Source organism: Perognathus longimembris, chromosome 16, assembly GCF_023159225.1.
Source record: "Perognathus longimembris pacificus isolate PPM17 chromosome 16, ASM2315922v1, whole genome shotgun sequence".
Lineage (NCBI taxonomy): Eukaryota > Metazoa > Chordata > Mammalia > Rodentia > Heteromyidae > Perognathus > Perognathus longimembris.
The window spans coordinates 752,244-770,713 of record NC_063176.1 but is presented as its reverse complement, the minus strand read 5'-3'; the positions used below and the strand labels follow the sequence as shown (position 1 = coordinate 770,713).

Genomic DNA, 18,470 nt, shown 5'->3' with positions numbered 1-18,470 from the left:
ATCTTGGAAGAGAGAAGCTAAGTGATGAGGCTCAGGAGCCAGAAAGCCATGCAGCAGCCAGGGTGAGTAAACAGCCAGGACAGGATGTGTACCTAGAGGAAGCTGACGGCCAGGAAAGCAAGGGAGGAGTGGCAGGCTCTGACCGCCTACTGTCTGCCGACTCCCAGGAGGCCTCACTGGGCTGGGCTCCTCTGTGCCATGTCTAAGTTCCCCCCCTTCCAGCTTCATAAAAAGAAATAAGGAGAGTCAGGCGCTGGTGGCTCACACCTGTAATCCCAGCTTCTCAGGAGGCTGAGATTTGAGGACTGTGGTCAAAGCCAGGCTGGGTAGGAAAGCCTGTGAGACTCTGATCTCCAATGAACACCAGAAAACCCAAAGTGGAGCTGTCACTCAAAGTGGTAGAGCTCAGAGACAGCAATCAATCAGGCCTTGAGTTTAGCCCCACAACCGACAAGAAGAAAGAAAGAAAGAGAGAAAGGAAAAGAGAATCACATATTGCGTCAGCCAGCCTGAATGAACTTCTACTTCCTAAAGAGTATGGCGCACATTCAATGTCAAAAGCAGACCTTGTGGGGCTGGGGATATAGCCTAGTGGCAAGAGTGCCTGCCTCGGATACACGAGGCCCTAGGTTCGATTCCCCAGCACCACATATACAGAAAACGGCCAGAAGCGGCGCTGTGGCTCAAGTGGCAGAGTGCTAGCCTTGAGCGGGAAGAAGCCAGGGACAGTGCTCAGGCCCTGAGTCCAAGGCCCAGGACTGGCCAAAAAAAAAAAAAAAAAAAGCAGACCTTGTAGCTTGTGTCTGGGGGTATCGGTGGAAGGTAGCCATACAATTTATTGCCCAATAGCTGCCAGTGGCTCAGCCCCATAACTCTACCTACACAGGAGACTGAGATATGAGGCTCATGGTTGGAAGCCATCCATGACTCTGATCTACAATCAACCACCAAAAGCCAGAAGTGGAGCTGCGGCTCAAGTGATAGAGCACCAGCCTTGAGCAAGTAAGCTAAGAGACAGCGCCCAAACTCTGAGTTCAAGCCCCAGTAGCAGTGAAAAAAATACGGTCCAAACCAGAGTGTGATCGCTAATACTTATGCCAGCATGAGTTCACCTGAGCACAGCAGGGCGAGCCCAGGCAGATGGGACACACAGTCATCCTTGTGTGTGAAAAGTGTCCACACTAAGGCCTCGAGCTTGCACAACTCTACCCTTCTTCTTGGGCTTTAGATAAGTTACGTTATTTCCTTGAGCCTCAGCCTCCTTTTTTTTTGGCCAGTCCTGGGCCTTGGACTCAGGGCCTGAGCACTGTCCCTGGCTTCTTTTTGCTCCAGGCTAGCACTCTGCCACTTGAGCCACAGCGCCACTTCTGGCCATTTTCTGTCTATGTGGTGCTGGGGAATCGAACCCAGGGCTTCATGTATACGAGGCGAGCGCTCTTGCCACTAGGCCATATTCCCAGCCCTCAGCCTCTTTAAAAGTAAAATAACAAGAGCAGGCAGGCACCAATGCCTCACTTCTGTAATCCTAGCTATTCAGGTGGCTGAGATCTTAGGATGGAGGTTCAAAGCCAGGCCAGGTAAGAAAACCCATGAGACTCTTATCTCCAGCTAAGCACCAAAAAAAAATAATAATAATAATAATAATAATCCAGAAATAGAGCTGTAGTTTTGAGGGTGCTAACTGTGACCAAAAAAGCTCAGGAGCTGAGTTAGGTCCCAAGTTCAAGCTCCAGGATTGGCACCAAAAAAAAACCCAACAAAACACCTTAATCTCCAGGGGCTTTTTCCAATTCAGAAAAATCTTAGCCTGAGCGTCCTCTTCACTTTCACGGGAGGCAGCTTGGGAGACGAGGTCTCTGTGAAGGGGTCCTTGAGGATTCCTTAGCTGAGGAGTTGGCTCAGCCGTAGACAACTTGCCAGATCACAGAGATCCCCAGTTCACAGAGAATAAAGCGAGAGATGGAGAAGCAGAGCCCAGTGGCAGGACTGAGAGAGCTGCGAAAGCCACTTGCTTTCCAGAGTCTTTTGGGCCTCTGCAAAGCCCCGGAAGGGGCAAGGGCTTGACGAAGAAGGCCCTGCTGATAATGCACTCGCACCCCCGGGAGGGAGATGTGGGCCGAGGACGGAGGACTGTCTAGGCTGCTCTGGTAAGGAGAACACGCGAGCAGCAACAATTTCAGGGCTTGCCCAATTCAAGACAGTTCCCAGTGAGAACAAGAATATCTGGTTTTTGGAATAGAGGCTCCTTTGAGATTGTTCTCGGCTCCCTCCCTCCAACCCATTGGCTGAAAAGCCTCGCTTAGATGGCTAAGATAGCTGCTAGATCAGTTAAGATAACTGCTAGAACCCAGGTGGCACTTGGAACTTTCTTCCTTAATAACCAGCCACGAGAGGTCAAGGTCAAGGTCTACTTGAACTTCTGCAGAAGCCATGCCCTAGCCATGCCCCGACGACTAATCCCCCGTCAGCCACCTCTCTGTGTCTCCTTTCCCTCTAATAAAAGGCCTCGCCAGGGCAGGGAATGTGGCTTAGCGGTAGAGTGCTTGCCTAGCATGCATGAAGCCCTGGGTTTGATTCCTCAGTACCACATACACAGAAAAAGCCAGAAGTGGCGCTGTGGCTCAAGTGGCAGAGTGCTAGCCTTGAGCAAAAAGAAGCCAGGGACAGTGCTCAGGCCCTGAGTCCAAGCCCCAGGACTGGCAAAACAAAACAAAACAAAACAGAAAACAAAACAAAACAAAACAGAAAACAAAAGGCCTGGCCAGCTGCGCCCCCTCTAAGACAGCTTTGAGAAGCTAGCCTCTCCATTTTCTTTTCTTTTTTTTTGGCCAGTCCTGGGGCTCGAACTCAGGGCCTGAGCGCTGTCCCTGGCTTCTTTTTGCTCAAGGCTAGCACTCTGCCACTTGAGCCACAGCGCCACTTCTGGCTGTTTTCTGTATATGTAGTGCTGGGGAATTGAACCCAGGGCTTCGTGTATAGGAGGCAAGCCTACTCTTGCCACTAGGCCATATTCCCAGCCCCTTGGACATTAGATTCTAGTAAGAGTTCCTTCCTTCCACTGTTTTCACTAGCCAAAATAAAAGTCTTCCCTCACCTTAGTCATTGAAGAGTGATTGAAGGACAATAATCAGTTGAGGCAAGTCCTTCATTCAACAATAATCTTACTAAACTTCTGACAAGTAGCTAAACCTACACATTTGAATTTCATCCTCTTTTGTTTTTTGGCTATCCTGGGATTTGAACTGGGGCTGTGAGCTTCCTAGGCAAGCAGTCTACCAACTGAGCTCACCCTTACCTCCTTTTGCTTTAGTAGCTATCTTCCAAATAGGATCTTGTGTTTATCTCTGGGCTATCCCCAACAGCAGTCCTCCTTTCTTTTTCTTTTTTTAATTGCCAGCTGTGGAGCTTGAACTCAGGGCCTGGGCATTGTCTCTGAGCTTTTTTACTCAAGGCTAGCACCCTACCACTTTCAGTTTTGGGGTGGTTAACAAGATTAGAGTCCCACGGCCTTTCCTGCCCAGGCTGGCTTGGAACTGCCATTTTCAGACCTCAGCTTCTTGAGGAGCGAGGAGTACAGTGTGGGCCATCAGCACTGGCAGCAATCTTTCTATTTACACTTCCTTTGTAGCTGGGACAAGGGCTACTGTGCCCAGCTTTTCAGTGCTTGAGATGGGGACCTTAAGAACGCTTTGACATGGTTAGCCTTGAACTGTGATCTTCTCAATCTCTTCTCCTAGGTAGCAAGAATTATAGGCATGACTGTCCATGCTTGGTTTCCTTCTTCTCTTTTTTATGCAGACAAGTTTGGGCATGGACTATCTTCACATGAAAGAAGGAAGAACTGGCAGTATCAGAGCGGGTTATGGTCCAACTGTATGAAAGTCAAGTTCTGAACGAGCACTGCTACATTGACACTGATGGAAAGAGCGATGGCTGGCGTGTACCGCCCGGCCCTGTGGGAAGAGCTCCACTTCACAACAGCACACGCACAGAGAGGCAGATCGGGTGTTTCAGGTTCTCACACAGTGGAAGGTTCTCCTAGGGAAAGTTTTGTCTGTTTGTTCTTTTTGCCAGTCCTGATGCTTGGACTCAGGGCCTGAGCACTGTCCCTGGCTTCTTTTGTTCAAGGCTAGCACTCTGCCAATTTAAGCCACAGCGCCACTTCTGGCTTTTTCTGTGTATGTGGTGCTGGGGAATCGAACCCTGGGCTTCATGCATGCCAGGCAAGCAGTCTACCTACCACTCGGCCACCTTCCCAGCCCCTAGGCAAGGTTTTGGATAGAGAATTAGGTGCAGGGGTTTGGAAGGGCCCGTGCCAGCGAGAGACCTATTGCTTCGATTTGTTGATAGTGACCATCCCTCCTCGTTTTTGTAAGTGATGAAATCGAGGCTGAGAGAGGTTCGGTAACTTGCCCCAAATCAGAGCTTGAAAATGGCAAGTTTATCAAGGCTCCAGGGGTGCACGCCTGCTACCCGAGCTACTCAGGAGGCTGAAATCTGAGAATCAGGGTTTTAGGGCACCTTGAGCAGTCAAACTCAAGAGACTATGACCTCCAACTAACCACCCCCAATCCAGAAGTAGATCTGTGTGTGGCTCAAGGGGCAGAGCACACCCGTCTTGAATGTAAAAGGGAAGCAAGAGCACAACGATGCCCTGAGTTCAAGCCTGAGCCCTCCCTCCCCCTCACAAGAAAACGGCAGTGTAAAGATTTAACCTAAGAAAGCCATGTGTGGTTTGGTGCACACCCATAATCCATGCAGGGCTGGCAAAAAACAGGGTCACGAGTTTGCTCCAGTCTAGGCAAAGTTTGTAAAACCCCATTTCAAAAGCAAAACCCCAGACAAACCAAAACAACCAATAAAAATCTAACCTCAGTGCCTGAGTTATAATCTCAAGTATGTTTTTGTTGTGTGCCTTCTAATAAAAATTGCTATCATTTCGTAACCAATACTTACCCACTTGCTCGACTAATTCTTACAATTTTCCTATTAACATTATGATTTCAGTTTACTGATAGGGAAACATGAAGCAAGAAGGTTAAATGACCTGCCATGATCACCCGACCGACATGGCAGGGCAGCAAAGAGCAGAATGGTAACGTGGGACTAGACCATTCTCAAATCTGTCCCTGGCGGCAGAGCTCGGCCACAAGCTTCCTATCAGACACCCCTGCACAGTGCTCCCCAGCTGGACAGTTTAAAAAGTCCTCTGTACTGTACTGTATCGGTCAGAAAGAAGCTAGTCCTCCCGGAAAAAGCCACTCGGAAAGACCAACACAAACTCAGGCCCTGCCAAGCTGCCTTTCTACCTCCCCTTCCCCAGAGAAGCCGGGACCCCAGAAACTCCAAGAGAGGATGTAGCTATGGCTGCATGGAGGCTCCTCACCCCACAGGGCTCTGAAACAATCTTTTAAAGCTACACAAAACAACTCACATACTGATATGATGCGGCTGAAGTCCAGCACCCAAAGCAAGAGACTATGTCCTCAAATGGTTATTTAGATGTGACGGTGAAGAAAGGACTCTGTGTGTGTGTGTGTGTGTGTGTGTGTGTGTGTGTGTGTGTATTCCCGAATACGGGTGCTCAGAGGAACAAGGTCCTTGCTAAGCTCCAACAGCAGGCTTTGCTGTGGTCCTTTTAAGGGTTTTCTCCCCCAATTGTGGAGTTGCAAGTAATTGGTTACTTCTGGAAACCTCTGTGGAGGGACTATCCATGCTGCCTCCTGGAAGAAGGCCAGGTTACAAACAGGGGAGCACAGCGAATCTCATGGGACCGGCCCAGGCTCGGCGTCTGGTGAGAGGTCAGTGAAAGGCTTTGTGCAGCAGGTGGTGAGTGCTAACCGGAAAGGTTGTTGGAAGCGGGGCGCCGAGGCTCACATCTGCCATCCGGGCTACTTGGGATGTGGTGATGAGGAGAAGGAGTCTGAGGCCAACCCAGGTGAAAAGTTAGGGCGACTCCTATCCCAATCAATACGCTGGTCATGAGTGTGTCCGCCCAGCCATTTAGAGCAGAGTTGTAGAAATAAAAGGGTCATAGTACAGGTCCTCAGTTCAAACCCCCAGTATTACAAAAGGAAAACAAGCCGGTGGCTGATCCGGAGCCCCCTCCCCCCCCACTTTTTTTTTTAAAGGAAAAGGTGATTGCAGCCACTCTCTCCTGTTCCTCTTTCCCCCGTGCTCGGGGCGGACGTGGGTGAAAGGAGAGAGGAGAGGAGAGGGAGCCCGAGAGCAGGGGACTCTGCCACGGCTAGCTCGGGGGTCCCCTCCTCCAGAAGGATCGAAGCGCCTCGGTGCCTGAAGAGGGTGGGTGTCTGAGAAAGAGCGGGGACACTGGCCGGACACGGCGGTCCTCACGAGGCAGAGCCGAGGCGGGGCCGGGCACGGGCGGGCGGCGGGTCTGCAGGCCTCGGCCGGCCGGGCCCGCGGGGAGGCGGCGGGCAGAGGCTCAGCCCCGCCGCGGTTCCGAGCCGGGGCGCGCGCGGCCGCCCCTCCCGCGGCGCCGGCCGTTCTCCCCTCCGCACCCGCGGGCAGGGGACGACCCCGGGGCCCGGCGGCGGGGCGGGGGAGGCGGCCCGGGCCAGGCCCGCGCGCGCACGGCCGGCCCCGACTCACCTTCTGGATGGTCTGCTCCACGGCCTTCTGGAAGACGCGAGCCACCAGCAGCGTGACGCTGGTCACCAGCAGGAGCAGGGACAGCGTCCCCGCCGCGTAGAAGCCGCACCGGCCCATCCTGCGCGCGGCTCGCCGGCGGGGCCCGCGGCGACGCGGAGCCCGGGAGGGAGGAGCCGCCGCCCAGGCCGCGCAGCGGCGGTCGGGGCTCCCGGGGCTGGGGCGGTGATGGGGGCGGGGCTCCCGGGACTGGGGCGGCGATGGGGGCGGGGCTCAGGGCGGAGATGGGGGCGGGGCTCCCGGGGCTCAGGGCGGCGATGGGGGCGGGGCTCCCGGGACTGGGGCGGCGATGGGGGCGGGGCTCAGGGCGGAGATGGGGGCGGGGCTCCCGGGGCTGGGGCGGCGATGGGGGCGGGGCTCCCGGGGCTGGGGCGGCGATGGGGGCGGGGCTCAGGGCGGAGATGGGGGCGGGGCTCCCGGGGCTCGGGGCGGCGATGGGGGCGGGGCTCCCGGGGCTCAGGGCGGTGATGGGGGCGGGGCTCCCGGGGCTGGGGCGGCGATGGGGGCGGGGCTCCCGGGGCTCAGGGCGGCGATGGGGGCGGGGCTCCCGGGGCTGGGGCGGCGATGGGGTCGGGGCTCCCGGGGCTGGGGCGGCGATGGGGGCGGGGCTCCCGGGGCTCAGGGCGGCGATGGGGGCGGGGCTCCCGGGGCTGGGGCGGCGATGGGGGCGGGGCTCCCGGGGCTGGGGGCGGGGCTCCCGGGGCTGGGGCGGCGATGGGGGCGGGGCTCCCGGGGCTGGGGCGGCGATGGGGGCGGGGCTCCCGGGGCTGGGGCGGCGATGGGGGCGGGGCTCCCCGGGCTGGGGCGGCGATGGGGGCGGGGCTCCCGGGGCTCGGGGGCGCGCGCGGCGATGGGGGCGGGGCTCCCGGGGCTGGGGCGGCGATGGGGGCGGGGCTCCCGGGGCTCGGGGCTGGGGCGGCGATGGGGGCGGGGCTCCCGGGGCTGGGGCGGCGATGGGGGCGGGGCTCCCGGGGCTCAGGGCGGCGATGGGGGCGGGGCTCCCGGGGCTGGGGCGGCGATGGGGGCGGGGCTCCCGGGGCTGGGGGCGGGGCTCCCGGGGCTGGGGCGGCGATGGGGGCGGGGCTCCCCGGGCTGGGGCGGCGATGGGGGCGGGGCTCCCGGGGCTCGGGGGCGCGCGCGGCGATGGGGGCGGGGCTCCCGGGGCTGGGGCGGCGATGGGGGCGGGGCTCCCGGGGCTCGGGCGCGCGCGGCGATGGGGGCGGGGCTCCCGGGGCTCGGGCGCGCGCGGCGATGGGGGCGGGGCTCCCGGGGCTCGGGCGCGCGCGGCGATGGGGGCGGGGCTCCCGGGCCGGGGCGCGCGCAGTGCTGTGGGCGGCGCCGGCTGCGGGCCCGGGCGTGCCGGTGGGTGGGCCTTGGTGGCCCGGCCCGGGCCCCGCCGGGGTGTGGAGGGCTCAGCAAGAACCCGAAAGCCGCTTGCACCGCGGCTGGTCGTCCATTGCTCCCGAAGCCCGGCCGGGTGCTGGAAAGTGAGTCCTGAAGAGCCAGTTGAGTGAGTGAGGGCTCGTGCCAGGCCAGGCCTTTACACGCGCGCGCACACACGCGCACGCGCGCATGCACATTCACATGCACTCACACTCACGCGTGCACACTCACACGCACGCACGCGCGTGCACATTCACATGCACTCACACGCACGCGCGCTCACGCGCACACTCACACACGCACACGCGCATGCACATTCACATGCACTCACACGTGCACACTCACACGCACGCACGCGCGCGTGCACTCACATGCACTCACACTCACGCGCGCTCGCGCGCACACTCGCACACGCGCATGCACGTTCACATGCACTCACACGCATGCACACTCACACGCGCGCGCGCGCATGCACATTCACATGCACTCACACTCACGCGCGCTCACGCGCACACTCACGCGCGCACACTCACACTCTAGGATTAGGGAGGGCGGCAGGAGATCCGCCGGGGGAAGCAGACCGGGGTGGGGTGGGGTGGGGGGGGTGGGGGGGATGTAGCTGTGAAGGGTTCTTTGGAAGGAAAGGGGCCTGGGAAGGGGGGCGGGGGGCGGGGGAAGCGCGCGGGCCTGACCCGTCCCGCCCGCGGGCTCGTCGGAGGTGAGAGGCTCCCCGGGACTTGTCTGCCCGGGAAGGTCCCCAGGCCGGGGGCAGGGACGCGGCCCCAGCAGCTGGACGGTCGCTGGCGTCTGGCTGGTTCTCGCCCTGGACCGGTCCGCATCCTCTCCTTCTCCGGTTCCTAAAGACTGCCCTGCAGCCCAGCGCTGTGCACCTTGCGATGCTGTCATTCATCTAGAGCTGGCTTAAGGAATTTGAGAAGGCCTGTGTGAGTTCCGTGTAAATTCCAGGTGGATTTTCCCTAAAGGATTTTTGCCACTGGAGTTGGAGTATCCAGGGGCAGGAGAAGGTTCCAGAACTGACCACCAGAACTGCGGGGCACCATCATCACCATCTTAGGCTCTGCAGAGTGAAGTAACCTACGGTCGGTAACCAGCTGAGTGGCAGCTCTGGCCTGCTCAGGGTGTAGGGCCCATGTCCTCAGGACGAGAATCTGGAGGGATCCCGGGGGCTTGCTGAGGACATGGTTAGAGCGGGCGATGGGTTGGAAGCAGGAGCCCGTTCTTCAGGAGTGCTACTGGGGGTAGTATGGGCGCCTTCTCTTGAATTGGGGCTGGACTCATTGAGCCCATAGAGATGGTGGAAAGGACCACATCTAGGAACTCAGAAGCCAGGTCATAAATACCTTGCACCTGCCGCCCAGGCCTCTGAAAATGCTTGTCCTTGGTGTCCACCCCCCCCCCCCCCCGCTAAGTTGAGCTACCCTGAGACGTCCGTGCTGGAGAGAGAACATGGGAGAAACCACAGTGCTCTCAGCCTGCTCCCCGCCAGCTGTGCCAGTCAATCATGACGGAGCCAAGGTGAGGGTCCCAGCCCAGCGCTGCTCAAATGCGACGGGAGGGGCTGCTGCGTGGGGCCACCGAGGCCTAGTGCGGCATGCCACCGAACTCTGGAGGACGAGCGCGGGTAGTGTGGTCAGGACCGGGCTGGGACATGGGCGGTGACTGGGACTGCTGTTGCAGCAGTGGCCGGGCAACCAGCCTGACATGCAGATAGAACCCGTGAGGTCTGGAGAGATCCAGCCGTGCCAAGCTGGAGGCCCAGGTCGCCGTGTCCGCGGCCCTTCCGTCCACAGTCACAGTCCTCTGCATTGGGTTCCAGTTGCGCTGGCCTGTGCCTCTGGTCGCTTAGCCCCCCGCCCGAGCTCACTCATTCCCTTCCAGGCACTGACTGGGTTTGCCACCATTGGGTACGGATCCTGGACTAGGAGAGAGACTTGGCAACTTGGCACTTGATACTTAGCCCTCACAGGATCAAGTGCACAGGGGACACCGGCCCACGCTCCAGCGAGGACTAAAAGCAGATTCTCTGTTTGCTGGCTCCAAGCTGGACGGCAAAATCCATCGTTCCATACCCCGCGTAGCCCAGGTGGCTGATCTCAGTGCATCTTCTCTCACCTCCATTCCCCTCCACTTGTTCTCGTTCTCTGTCTCTCCCCCATCTCTCCACTGGTGCCAGCAGTAGGCCTGAGCACTGTCCCTTACCTTTGTCACTCAAGGCAGGCCCTCTCCACTTGAGCCACACCTCCACTTCTGGCCCTGTGGTGATTAATGGGTGATAGGAGTCTCGTGGACTTTCCTGCCCTGGCTTCGAACTTTTCTCCTCAGATCCCAGCCTTCTGAATAGTTAGATTGTAAGCATGGAAAGAGACCTCCAAAAACAATGGCAGGAGCTGGGCATTGGTTTTCAAGGTTCGTTCTCTCTCTCTCTCTCTCTCTCTCTCTCTCTCTCTCTCCTCTCTCTCTCTCTCTCTCTCTCTCTCTCTCTCTCTCTCATGCCCAGAGCCCAGCTTCCATTGCTTTTAGAGGTCTCTTATTGCCTTATGTCTCTTATGGGCCATCAGGGTAGTAATAGACTGTGAGAATGAAGAGACAGAAGCAAAATCAATAAACAAATCTCAGAGCATATGAACAAGGACTTTGGTTTTGTTTGTTCTAGTTTACCTCCTGATTGAGGCTTTTCTGTTTCTGCTAGGTCAGGCAGTTGGAAAACTGCTTCCCCTTTAAACCTCTAGCCCTGGCTGAACAAAAACCTCTTTCTTCCTCTTAGCATAGTGGATCGGACCAGACCAGCATTTTAAAATGTCCCAAACACCACAACAGAACCAAAATGCCCTAATTACAGAAGACAGCTTTAAAAAGAGAATGCATGCTCCCCATATAGCAGTGTGAGGGGGGCACACAGTAATTTCTATTTTATGAAGGCCGACACAACGTTTGAGCATCTGGCCAGCTGTGTTTCTGTCCAGTTCCATCTTTGTCTCTGCCCCATGTCAGCTGCTTTGAGGGACTCACTGGCCCCAAATTCTGATCTCGGCTTCTCATGCCCCTTGTGGCTGCTTCCTCCGGTGTGATTTGTAAGTCATGTGGCCTCTACCGCTAATTGGCACGACTACGTGCAGGTGAGCCTCCGCCCTCTGCACACAGACCTGTGACCCCTGACACAGTCCAGAGTCAAGCATTGTGGCAAAGGCTCACCGCTCCCCTTTCTTAAGGAGAGGAAGATCCCTGGGTCGGGAGACAATGGGAAATTTTCCCAGTGCACTCTCTACAGACAATCTGGAAAGAAGATCAAATACCCTTAGGAAGGAATGAGTGTTAGCACTCGTTGAAATCCCACAATCATGCCAGACTCAGAAAGAAAAAGAACTTCCTGGGGCTGGGGATATAGCCTAGTGGCAAGAGTGCCTGCCTCGGATACACGAGGCCCTAGGTTCGATTCCCCAGCACCACATATACAGAAAACGGCCAGAAGCGGCGCTGTGGCTCAAGTGGCAGAGTGCTAGCCTTGAGTGGGAAGAAGCCAGGGACAGTGCTCAGGCCCTGAGTCCAAGGCCCAGGACTGGCCAAAAAAACAAAAAAAAAAAAAAAAAAAAGAACAAAAAAGAAAAAGAACTTCCTTCATGTATTCTAAGACAGGGCAACCATGGGGAAGCAAGAGAGTTCTTTGGGCCCCACTGTAAATTTACAATACTGACGTAACATGCAAAGGAGGTTAGTCATGTCCTCGTTGTATACTTTTCTGTTGAAAGTAGTCAAGTGTTCAATGTTATAGTACACCACAATTTAAAAAATTTTTTTTGCCAGTCCTGGGCCTTGGACTCAGGGCCTGAGCACTGTCCCTGGCTTCCTTTTGCTCAAAGCTAGCACTCTGCTGCTTGAGCCACTTGGCTCAAAGCTAGCCCAGGCAGGGAAGGCTGTGAGATTTTTATTTCCAACTAATCACCAAAAAAGCAAGAAGTGGAGCATGGCTCAAGTGGTAGAACATTAGCCTTGAGCAAAGCAGCCCAGGGACAGTGACCAGGCCCTGAGTTCAAGCCCCGGGATCAGCACACAGACACACACACACACACATACACACACACACACACACACACAAATGCTATAAACAATAACAACAAAAACCCAAACTACTACAAACTGAGAATACATACACATACTTCAGACTAGAGAGACATGGTTATTCTTGAGAACTTTACATATAATAAAGTCTCGTGACATTTTGCGCCCAAGATGAATGTATAAATTGAAATAAAATTTGGCTTTTTTATGAAGTGAAATATAAACACGAGGGAAATTTGAGCAGACATTAATTTATAGAAGTAATTCAAGATCAGTGGCTCAAGAACTATATTTATATAAAACCTGAGGTCATTTAAAAAATAATGAAACCTGAGATCAACAAAATCTTTGAGAAACAATCCTCTGCCTTCATACATTTGAAGATCAAGGAGGGACATTCCCCTCTTGATTCCCTTGGAAAAGGACATGGGACACTGGGCGGTTTTTCTCCGTAGCTGTTGATATTGCCTTATTTGTAAAGAAACCTGTTATTTTTGGTACATGCTGTATTCGAAACGGATGAAACAGACGTGATGGGTGTTACCCGTCCTCCGATCTCAGCCTCCTAAGCAGCTAGGGTTCCCGGTGCGAGCCACCAGTATCCAACAAAAGCATTTACTTAGAAAAGAAGATGTTCATGGGCTGGGGATATGGCCTAGTGGCAAGAGTGCCTGCCTCGGATACACGAGGCCCTAGGTTCGATTCCCCAGCACCACATATACAGAAAACGGCCAGAAGCGGCGCTGTGGCTCAAGTGGCAGAGTGCTAGCCTTGAGTGGGAAGAAGCCAGGGACAGTGCTCAGGCCCTGAGTCCAAGCCCAGGACTGGCCAAAAAAAAAAAAAAAGAAAAAAAAAGAAAAGAAGATGTTCTGTACTGCACATCTGTTCCCACATTTGAGGGCCAGCGGTGCGGCTGTGATGGGCGTGAGAGCAAACACTTCCGCCTGCCCGGACTTGAGGAAGGACTGGAAACGGCGAGGCAGGGATGCATGACCAGGGCCGGGGCTAAACGCACAATCCCCGTGCTCTGACACGAAACCAGCTCTCCGTGGAGAGAGCTTGATGATACTTTGGAGCAGCAAATGAGATCTGGGGTGTGTTTTAAGTTGCTATTCAACTCGGCGAGGGAAAGCCAGCCTATTACCAAATGTCAGAGCTGTCTGATCTCCTCTGTATTGTGAAATCAGCTGAGAAACCAGCACAAGAGCTGAGTCATTTTCGACTGAGTCATGCTATTAATGGAAGCTGTTGAGAACTAAGAAGCCAAATGGACTCCGTCTCTCCCTCTCAGGGGGCAGGAAAGCCTAGCGTGAAGAGGAAGGCTGGTCAGCCCCGAGCTTCCTGGGGAAGGGAGTGTTTGGGCAGGTAGTGGGGTGGGGCCTGCGAAACAAACCAAATCCAGGAAATGGAAACGTGGTTTGTTTTATGCTGTGGTTGTTGCTTTGGGGGATTTTTTGGGGGGGAGGGGGCAACAGAGGGGCTGCAGAAATGCAGAGAGGAAGGGTGAACAAAGGCAGTCAGGCTATCCAGTACACACTATGTGGAAAACCAACTATACAATTTGTGGGCGGAGACAGGAGGGGGAAACTTGAGGAAAGGGAGGCAAGGGGTGACATTGTCCAAAAAGAATTGTCCTCATTTCCTGACTTACGGATATTAACCCCTCTGTGCAACACCTTAATCTTCACAATAAAACTATAGCTTAGAAAGTAAAACAACAAAGCAACCCTGGACTCAGGGCCTGAGCACTGTCCCTGGCTTCCAACTAAAGCACTTTACCTCTTGAGCCACAGCACCACGTCTGGCTTTTTCTATATGTGTGGTGCTGAGGAATCGAACCCAGGGCTTCATGTATACAAGGCGAGCTCTCTACCACCACTGAGCCACATTCCCAGCCCCAAAGGTTTGCTTTGGTTCATGGATTGCTTCATCCTGGTTGGCTCCATTGTTTGTGGCCTGTGGAGAGGCAGAGTGTCATGGCGAAAGATGAGCAAAGCTACTTACCTCCTGGTGGCCAGGAAGCAGAGTAAGACAGGATGGGGTGGAGACAAGATGTTCTGCTTCAAAGCCCCTCCCCGTGTCCCCCCACCCCCCAGTGGGGGACTTCTGCCAAACAGGTTCCCAACTCATCCATGAGTCAGAAAGCTCAGGATTCCCCCCTCCCCCCCGCCCCCGCCACCCCCACCCCCCCGCTTCTCCATGACCCCACCTCAGGGGACAAGACTTGAACACAAGAGCCTTTGAGGGTGGACTACAACACCTCAAAAGCTCTGTATGTACGTTCATATAAGACGACTGTCGACATATGGTCTAATGTCGACATTACATTTAAAGCCCTAGGCGAACTTTCTTGGGCCTGGCCACATGGCGACTGTCTATGTTCTTGATACATTGTATATTGTATATATGTCTAGCTGACCTAGAGAAGAGACAGAAAAACAGGGCGTAAGATATCAGAAGAAATGTACACACTGCCCTACTAGGTAACTGTACCCTTTTTGCACAACACCTTGTCAAAAATTTTTTGTTTAATTAATAAATTACAAAAAAAAAAGAGCCTTTGAGGGGACACTTCCTAGCAGACTGCCTCAATAGTAGATGATAGAAAGGGTGAAAACAAGACCGGCATCTTCAGACAAGTTCTGGTGTTCACACCTGTAACCCTAACACTCGGAAGGCGGAGATATGAGGATGAAGGTTTGAAACCAGCCCCAGCAAGAATGTCCCTGAGAATCTTATCTCCAATTAACCACCAAAAAGGCCAAACGTGGAGCTGTGGTTCAAGCGGTGGAGCACTAGCTTTGACCACAAAAGGTCAAGAACAGGGCCCAGGCCCAGAGTACAAGCCCCAGTACGGGCACGGAGGGAGGCTGTTTCCTGTATTGCATCAGGGAAATTTATGATTATTTCTTGATTTATGTTCGCCCTTCCAGTGGACACCTTCTTGCTTCTCTGGCTCCTGCCTTCAGCGTGCTCCGTGGCGTCCAACGCAACACGGTGCCGGGTGTGCTGTGCTACTCCATCCAGGCTGACGTGACTGAGCGCGTCAGGGGCAGGCGTGGAATTCCAGGGAAGGGCCAGCGGGGAAGGGCTGGGGAGAAAGCGGAGAGTGACGCCAACAGGTCGGCGTGGGCAGAGAGAAGCTGCAGAACCACCCGCTTTTGTCCCTTCCCACCTAACTTTTCTAAAGTTGATCATTGCCCCTCAGGATGCTTTGTTGTAGCCTTTGACAAAGATCATTCCTTGCCACGGCTGGCTTTAAGGCATGGATGGTGTGATGATTGGTACTGGTGGGTGGGCAGGTCCAGATGTTCCTCAATTCCTTGGGTGCCTCTAAGAACAGGATGCTGTCCCTCGAGGAGCGGAAGAACCTACGCAGAGTAGGAGGGCAGCCAGGACGACTGACTCACGAGGTGGGGTTACAGCTTGAGAGGTGAAGTGAGCCGGGCGGTTAGGGCCTGGCCGCCAGCAGCTGGGGACGGGGCTCCGGTATCCCCAGCAGGGCCACTCTACTAGCGCTGAGAAGCGGGTCCCCTGCCCCTCCGCGGCTCCTCTCGAAATGGCTGGATGGCTGCACAGAGGCTGCCTGGGTATGAGGCGCCCCTTCCTGACTGTGGTTTGGGGACCGTACCCCAGTAGGCTCCTCTTAACCTTTCAAGGGCAAACGCGGAGATTATGTCATCATGCCCCAGGCCCAAGCCTGACCTTGATCTAGGGAATGAGATCCTTGAGGATCCTTGAAAGGCTGCCATTCTACCGCCGGCCTAGGGTGTGCCCAACTGTGGTTCCAGGGAATGGAATCTCGTAACGCAGGGCATTTATTTCCTCATTCCTAGGTTCACCTTAGCTTTCTGCCTGAGCTGACACATGGCCTAGAAAAGTGCTGGGCCAGGTGAAAGCAGAGAAGGGGACACAGACTGGGTACCGTGGCTCACACTTGCAGTCCCAGATACTCTGGACGATGGAGGCTCAAGAACAGTCCCAGGAGCAAAGCTGGGGTTGGTGGGGTGCCTGGGACCCCTGGGACCCCAGCTGGGCTGAAGCTGGCAGACAGGGAAGTCATGGCCTGCTCCAGACGAAAACTCAAGAGCCCTCAGGGGGAAGGCATAAAGGGAAGAACTGGGGAGATGGAAAGAGACAGAGGCGGCCTGTGGACAAGACACAGCTTCCCTTCCAGAAGGCTCTGGGAAGTTGAGATAAGTCCTGAAAAAGACAGTGCCCCCCGGTGGCCTGGAACAGACCTAGGCAGGTGACAGCCTCCATTCCCCGTGGGACCATGGACAGTGAGGTGTGGAATTTAAACCCCTTTGTATATTGACTTAATAAAATAATAGTAAATATAATGATGCATTGGACTACTACTGCTACTACTACTAAAATCACCCAGGGGCCTGGGAATGTGGCCATTATCGAATGGAGAGTCATGGAGAGTCTCAAAGAGGGCCATAGAATTATTAGCTCTTTGAGCACGAAGACTAAACATTCTTTTGTGTTAGGATTGACCCAGGTCAAGAGGAATGTCTCCAGCCATCCTGAGTGAGGCTGCTGTTTCCAAGACTGGCTCAGTGTTCGGGAACTAGGGACAGATCTCCTTCGCTTCCTAGTCCACGTGGAAATTGGATCCGGCTCTGGGAAGCTGTTTCTAGGATTCTGAAATAAAATTGTTTCCCAAAATGGATGGCTTCCGGGGGGCTGCGGGGGTCCTCGGGCTAGTGGCAGTCAAGGCCACCTGTGCCTCCAGCACAGCCGCTGTGGTGGGCAGGGGGTCCGGGCTGGGTTGAGGGCCCATCGAGTAAGGGGCAGGCAAAGGCGCCCGCGGGGCGCGGCCAGGAGCGGATTGCCAGGGCCATCACCAAACCCCACCCACCCTGCGGCGCTTGGTGCGGCCCCGGCCCGCCGGTCCGTGAGGACACCGGGGTGAGACGAGAATCAGAGGACCGGGGAGCGGAAGGGAGCAGCGAAGTCGGCCGGTGGCCCAAGACCAGTGAGCCCGCGCCGCCCCGACGCCACGGCGCCCTTTCCCGCCCTCTCTCTGCGTCTCCGGGCCCCGGCTCGCTTCCTGCCTTCACAGGTTCTATGTCACCCCCTAGTGACAGTGCCGGGGGCTCCACGTGGGCCGCACCTCCGAACACGACCCCCGATCTCGGCCGCCCGAGCCCCGAGACGGCGGCCCTGGGCCTCCCGCGCCCCCTGCCAGCGAAGTAGAAGATCCAAGAGAAGGCCTGGAGCGGCTGAGGGGGCCGTCCGTGGGGAGGGGACGGGCCCGGGGGCTCCCCAAGCCCTGAGGGGGGCCGTCCGTGGGGAGGGGGACGGGCCCGGGGGCTCCCCCAGCCCTAAGGGGGGCCGTCCGTGGGGAGGGGACGGGCCCGGGGGCTCCCCAAGCCCTGAGGGGGGCCGTCCGTGGGGAGGGGACGGGCCCGGGGGCTCCCCCAGCCCTGAGGGGGGCCGTCCGTGGGGAGGGGACGGGCCCGGGGGCTCCCCAGCCCTGAGGGGGCCGTCCGTGGGGAGGGGACGGGCCCGGGGGCTCCCCCAGCCCTGAGGGGGGCCGGCTGGGGAGGGGGACGGGGCCCGGGGGCTCCCCAGCCCTGAGGGGGGCCGGCTGGGGAGGGGGGACGGGGCCCGGGGGCTCCCCAAGCCCTGAGGGGGGCCGTCCGTGGGGAGGGGACGGGCCCGGGGGCTCCCCAAGCCCTGAGGGGGGCCGTCCGTGGGGAGGGGACGGGCCCGGGGGCTCCCCAAGCCCTGAGGGGGGCCGTCCGTGGGGAGGGGACGGGCCCGGGGGCTCCCCAGCCCTGAGGGGGGCCGGCTGGGGAGGGGGACGGGGCCCGGGGGCTCCCCAGCCCTGAGGGGGGCCGTCCGTGGGGAGGGGACGGGGCCCGGGGGCTCCCCAAGCCCTGAGGGGGGCCGTCCGTGGGGAGGGGACGGGCCCGGGGGCTCCCCAAGCCCTGAGGGGGGCCGTCCGTGGGGAGGGGCCCGGGGGCTCCCCAAGCCCTGAGGGGGGCCGTCCGTGGGGAGGGGACGGGCCCGGGGGCTCCCCAGCCCTGAGGGGGGCCGTCCGTGGGGAGGGGACGGGGCCCGGGGGCTCCCCAGCCCTGAGGGGGGCCGTCCGTGGGGAGGGGACGGGGCCCGGGGGCTCCCCAAGCCCTGAGGGGGGCCGGCTGGGGAGGGGGACGGGGCCCGGGGGCTCCCCAAGCCCTGAGGGGGGCCGGCCGTGGGGAGGGGGACGGGGCCCGGGGGCTCCCCAAGCCCTGAGGGGGGCCGGCTGGGGAGGGGGACGGGGCCCGGGGGCTCCCCAAGCCCTGAGGGGGGCCGTCCGTGGGGAGGGGACGGGCCCGGGGGCTCCC

General features: G+C 57.3%; 1 protein-coding gene across 1 annotated transcript in view; it reads right to left on the bottom strand.

The window, feature by feature from the left end:
- Scarb2 (scavenger receptor class B member 2) overlaps window positions 1-6,820 on the bottom strand; it is a 36,202-nt gene extending 29,382 nt beyond the window's left edge. The window contains exon 1 of the mRNA XM_048364038.1: window positions 6,613-6,820. Within this exon, the coding sequence (XP_048219995.1) occupies window positions 6,613-6,729 (117 nt within the window). The 5' untranslated portion in view covers window positions 6,730-6,820. The remainder of the gene's footprint in view (window positions 1-6,612) is intronic.
- Between the last annotated feature and the right edge of the window lie 11,650 nt (window positions 6,821-18,470).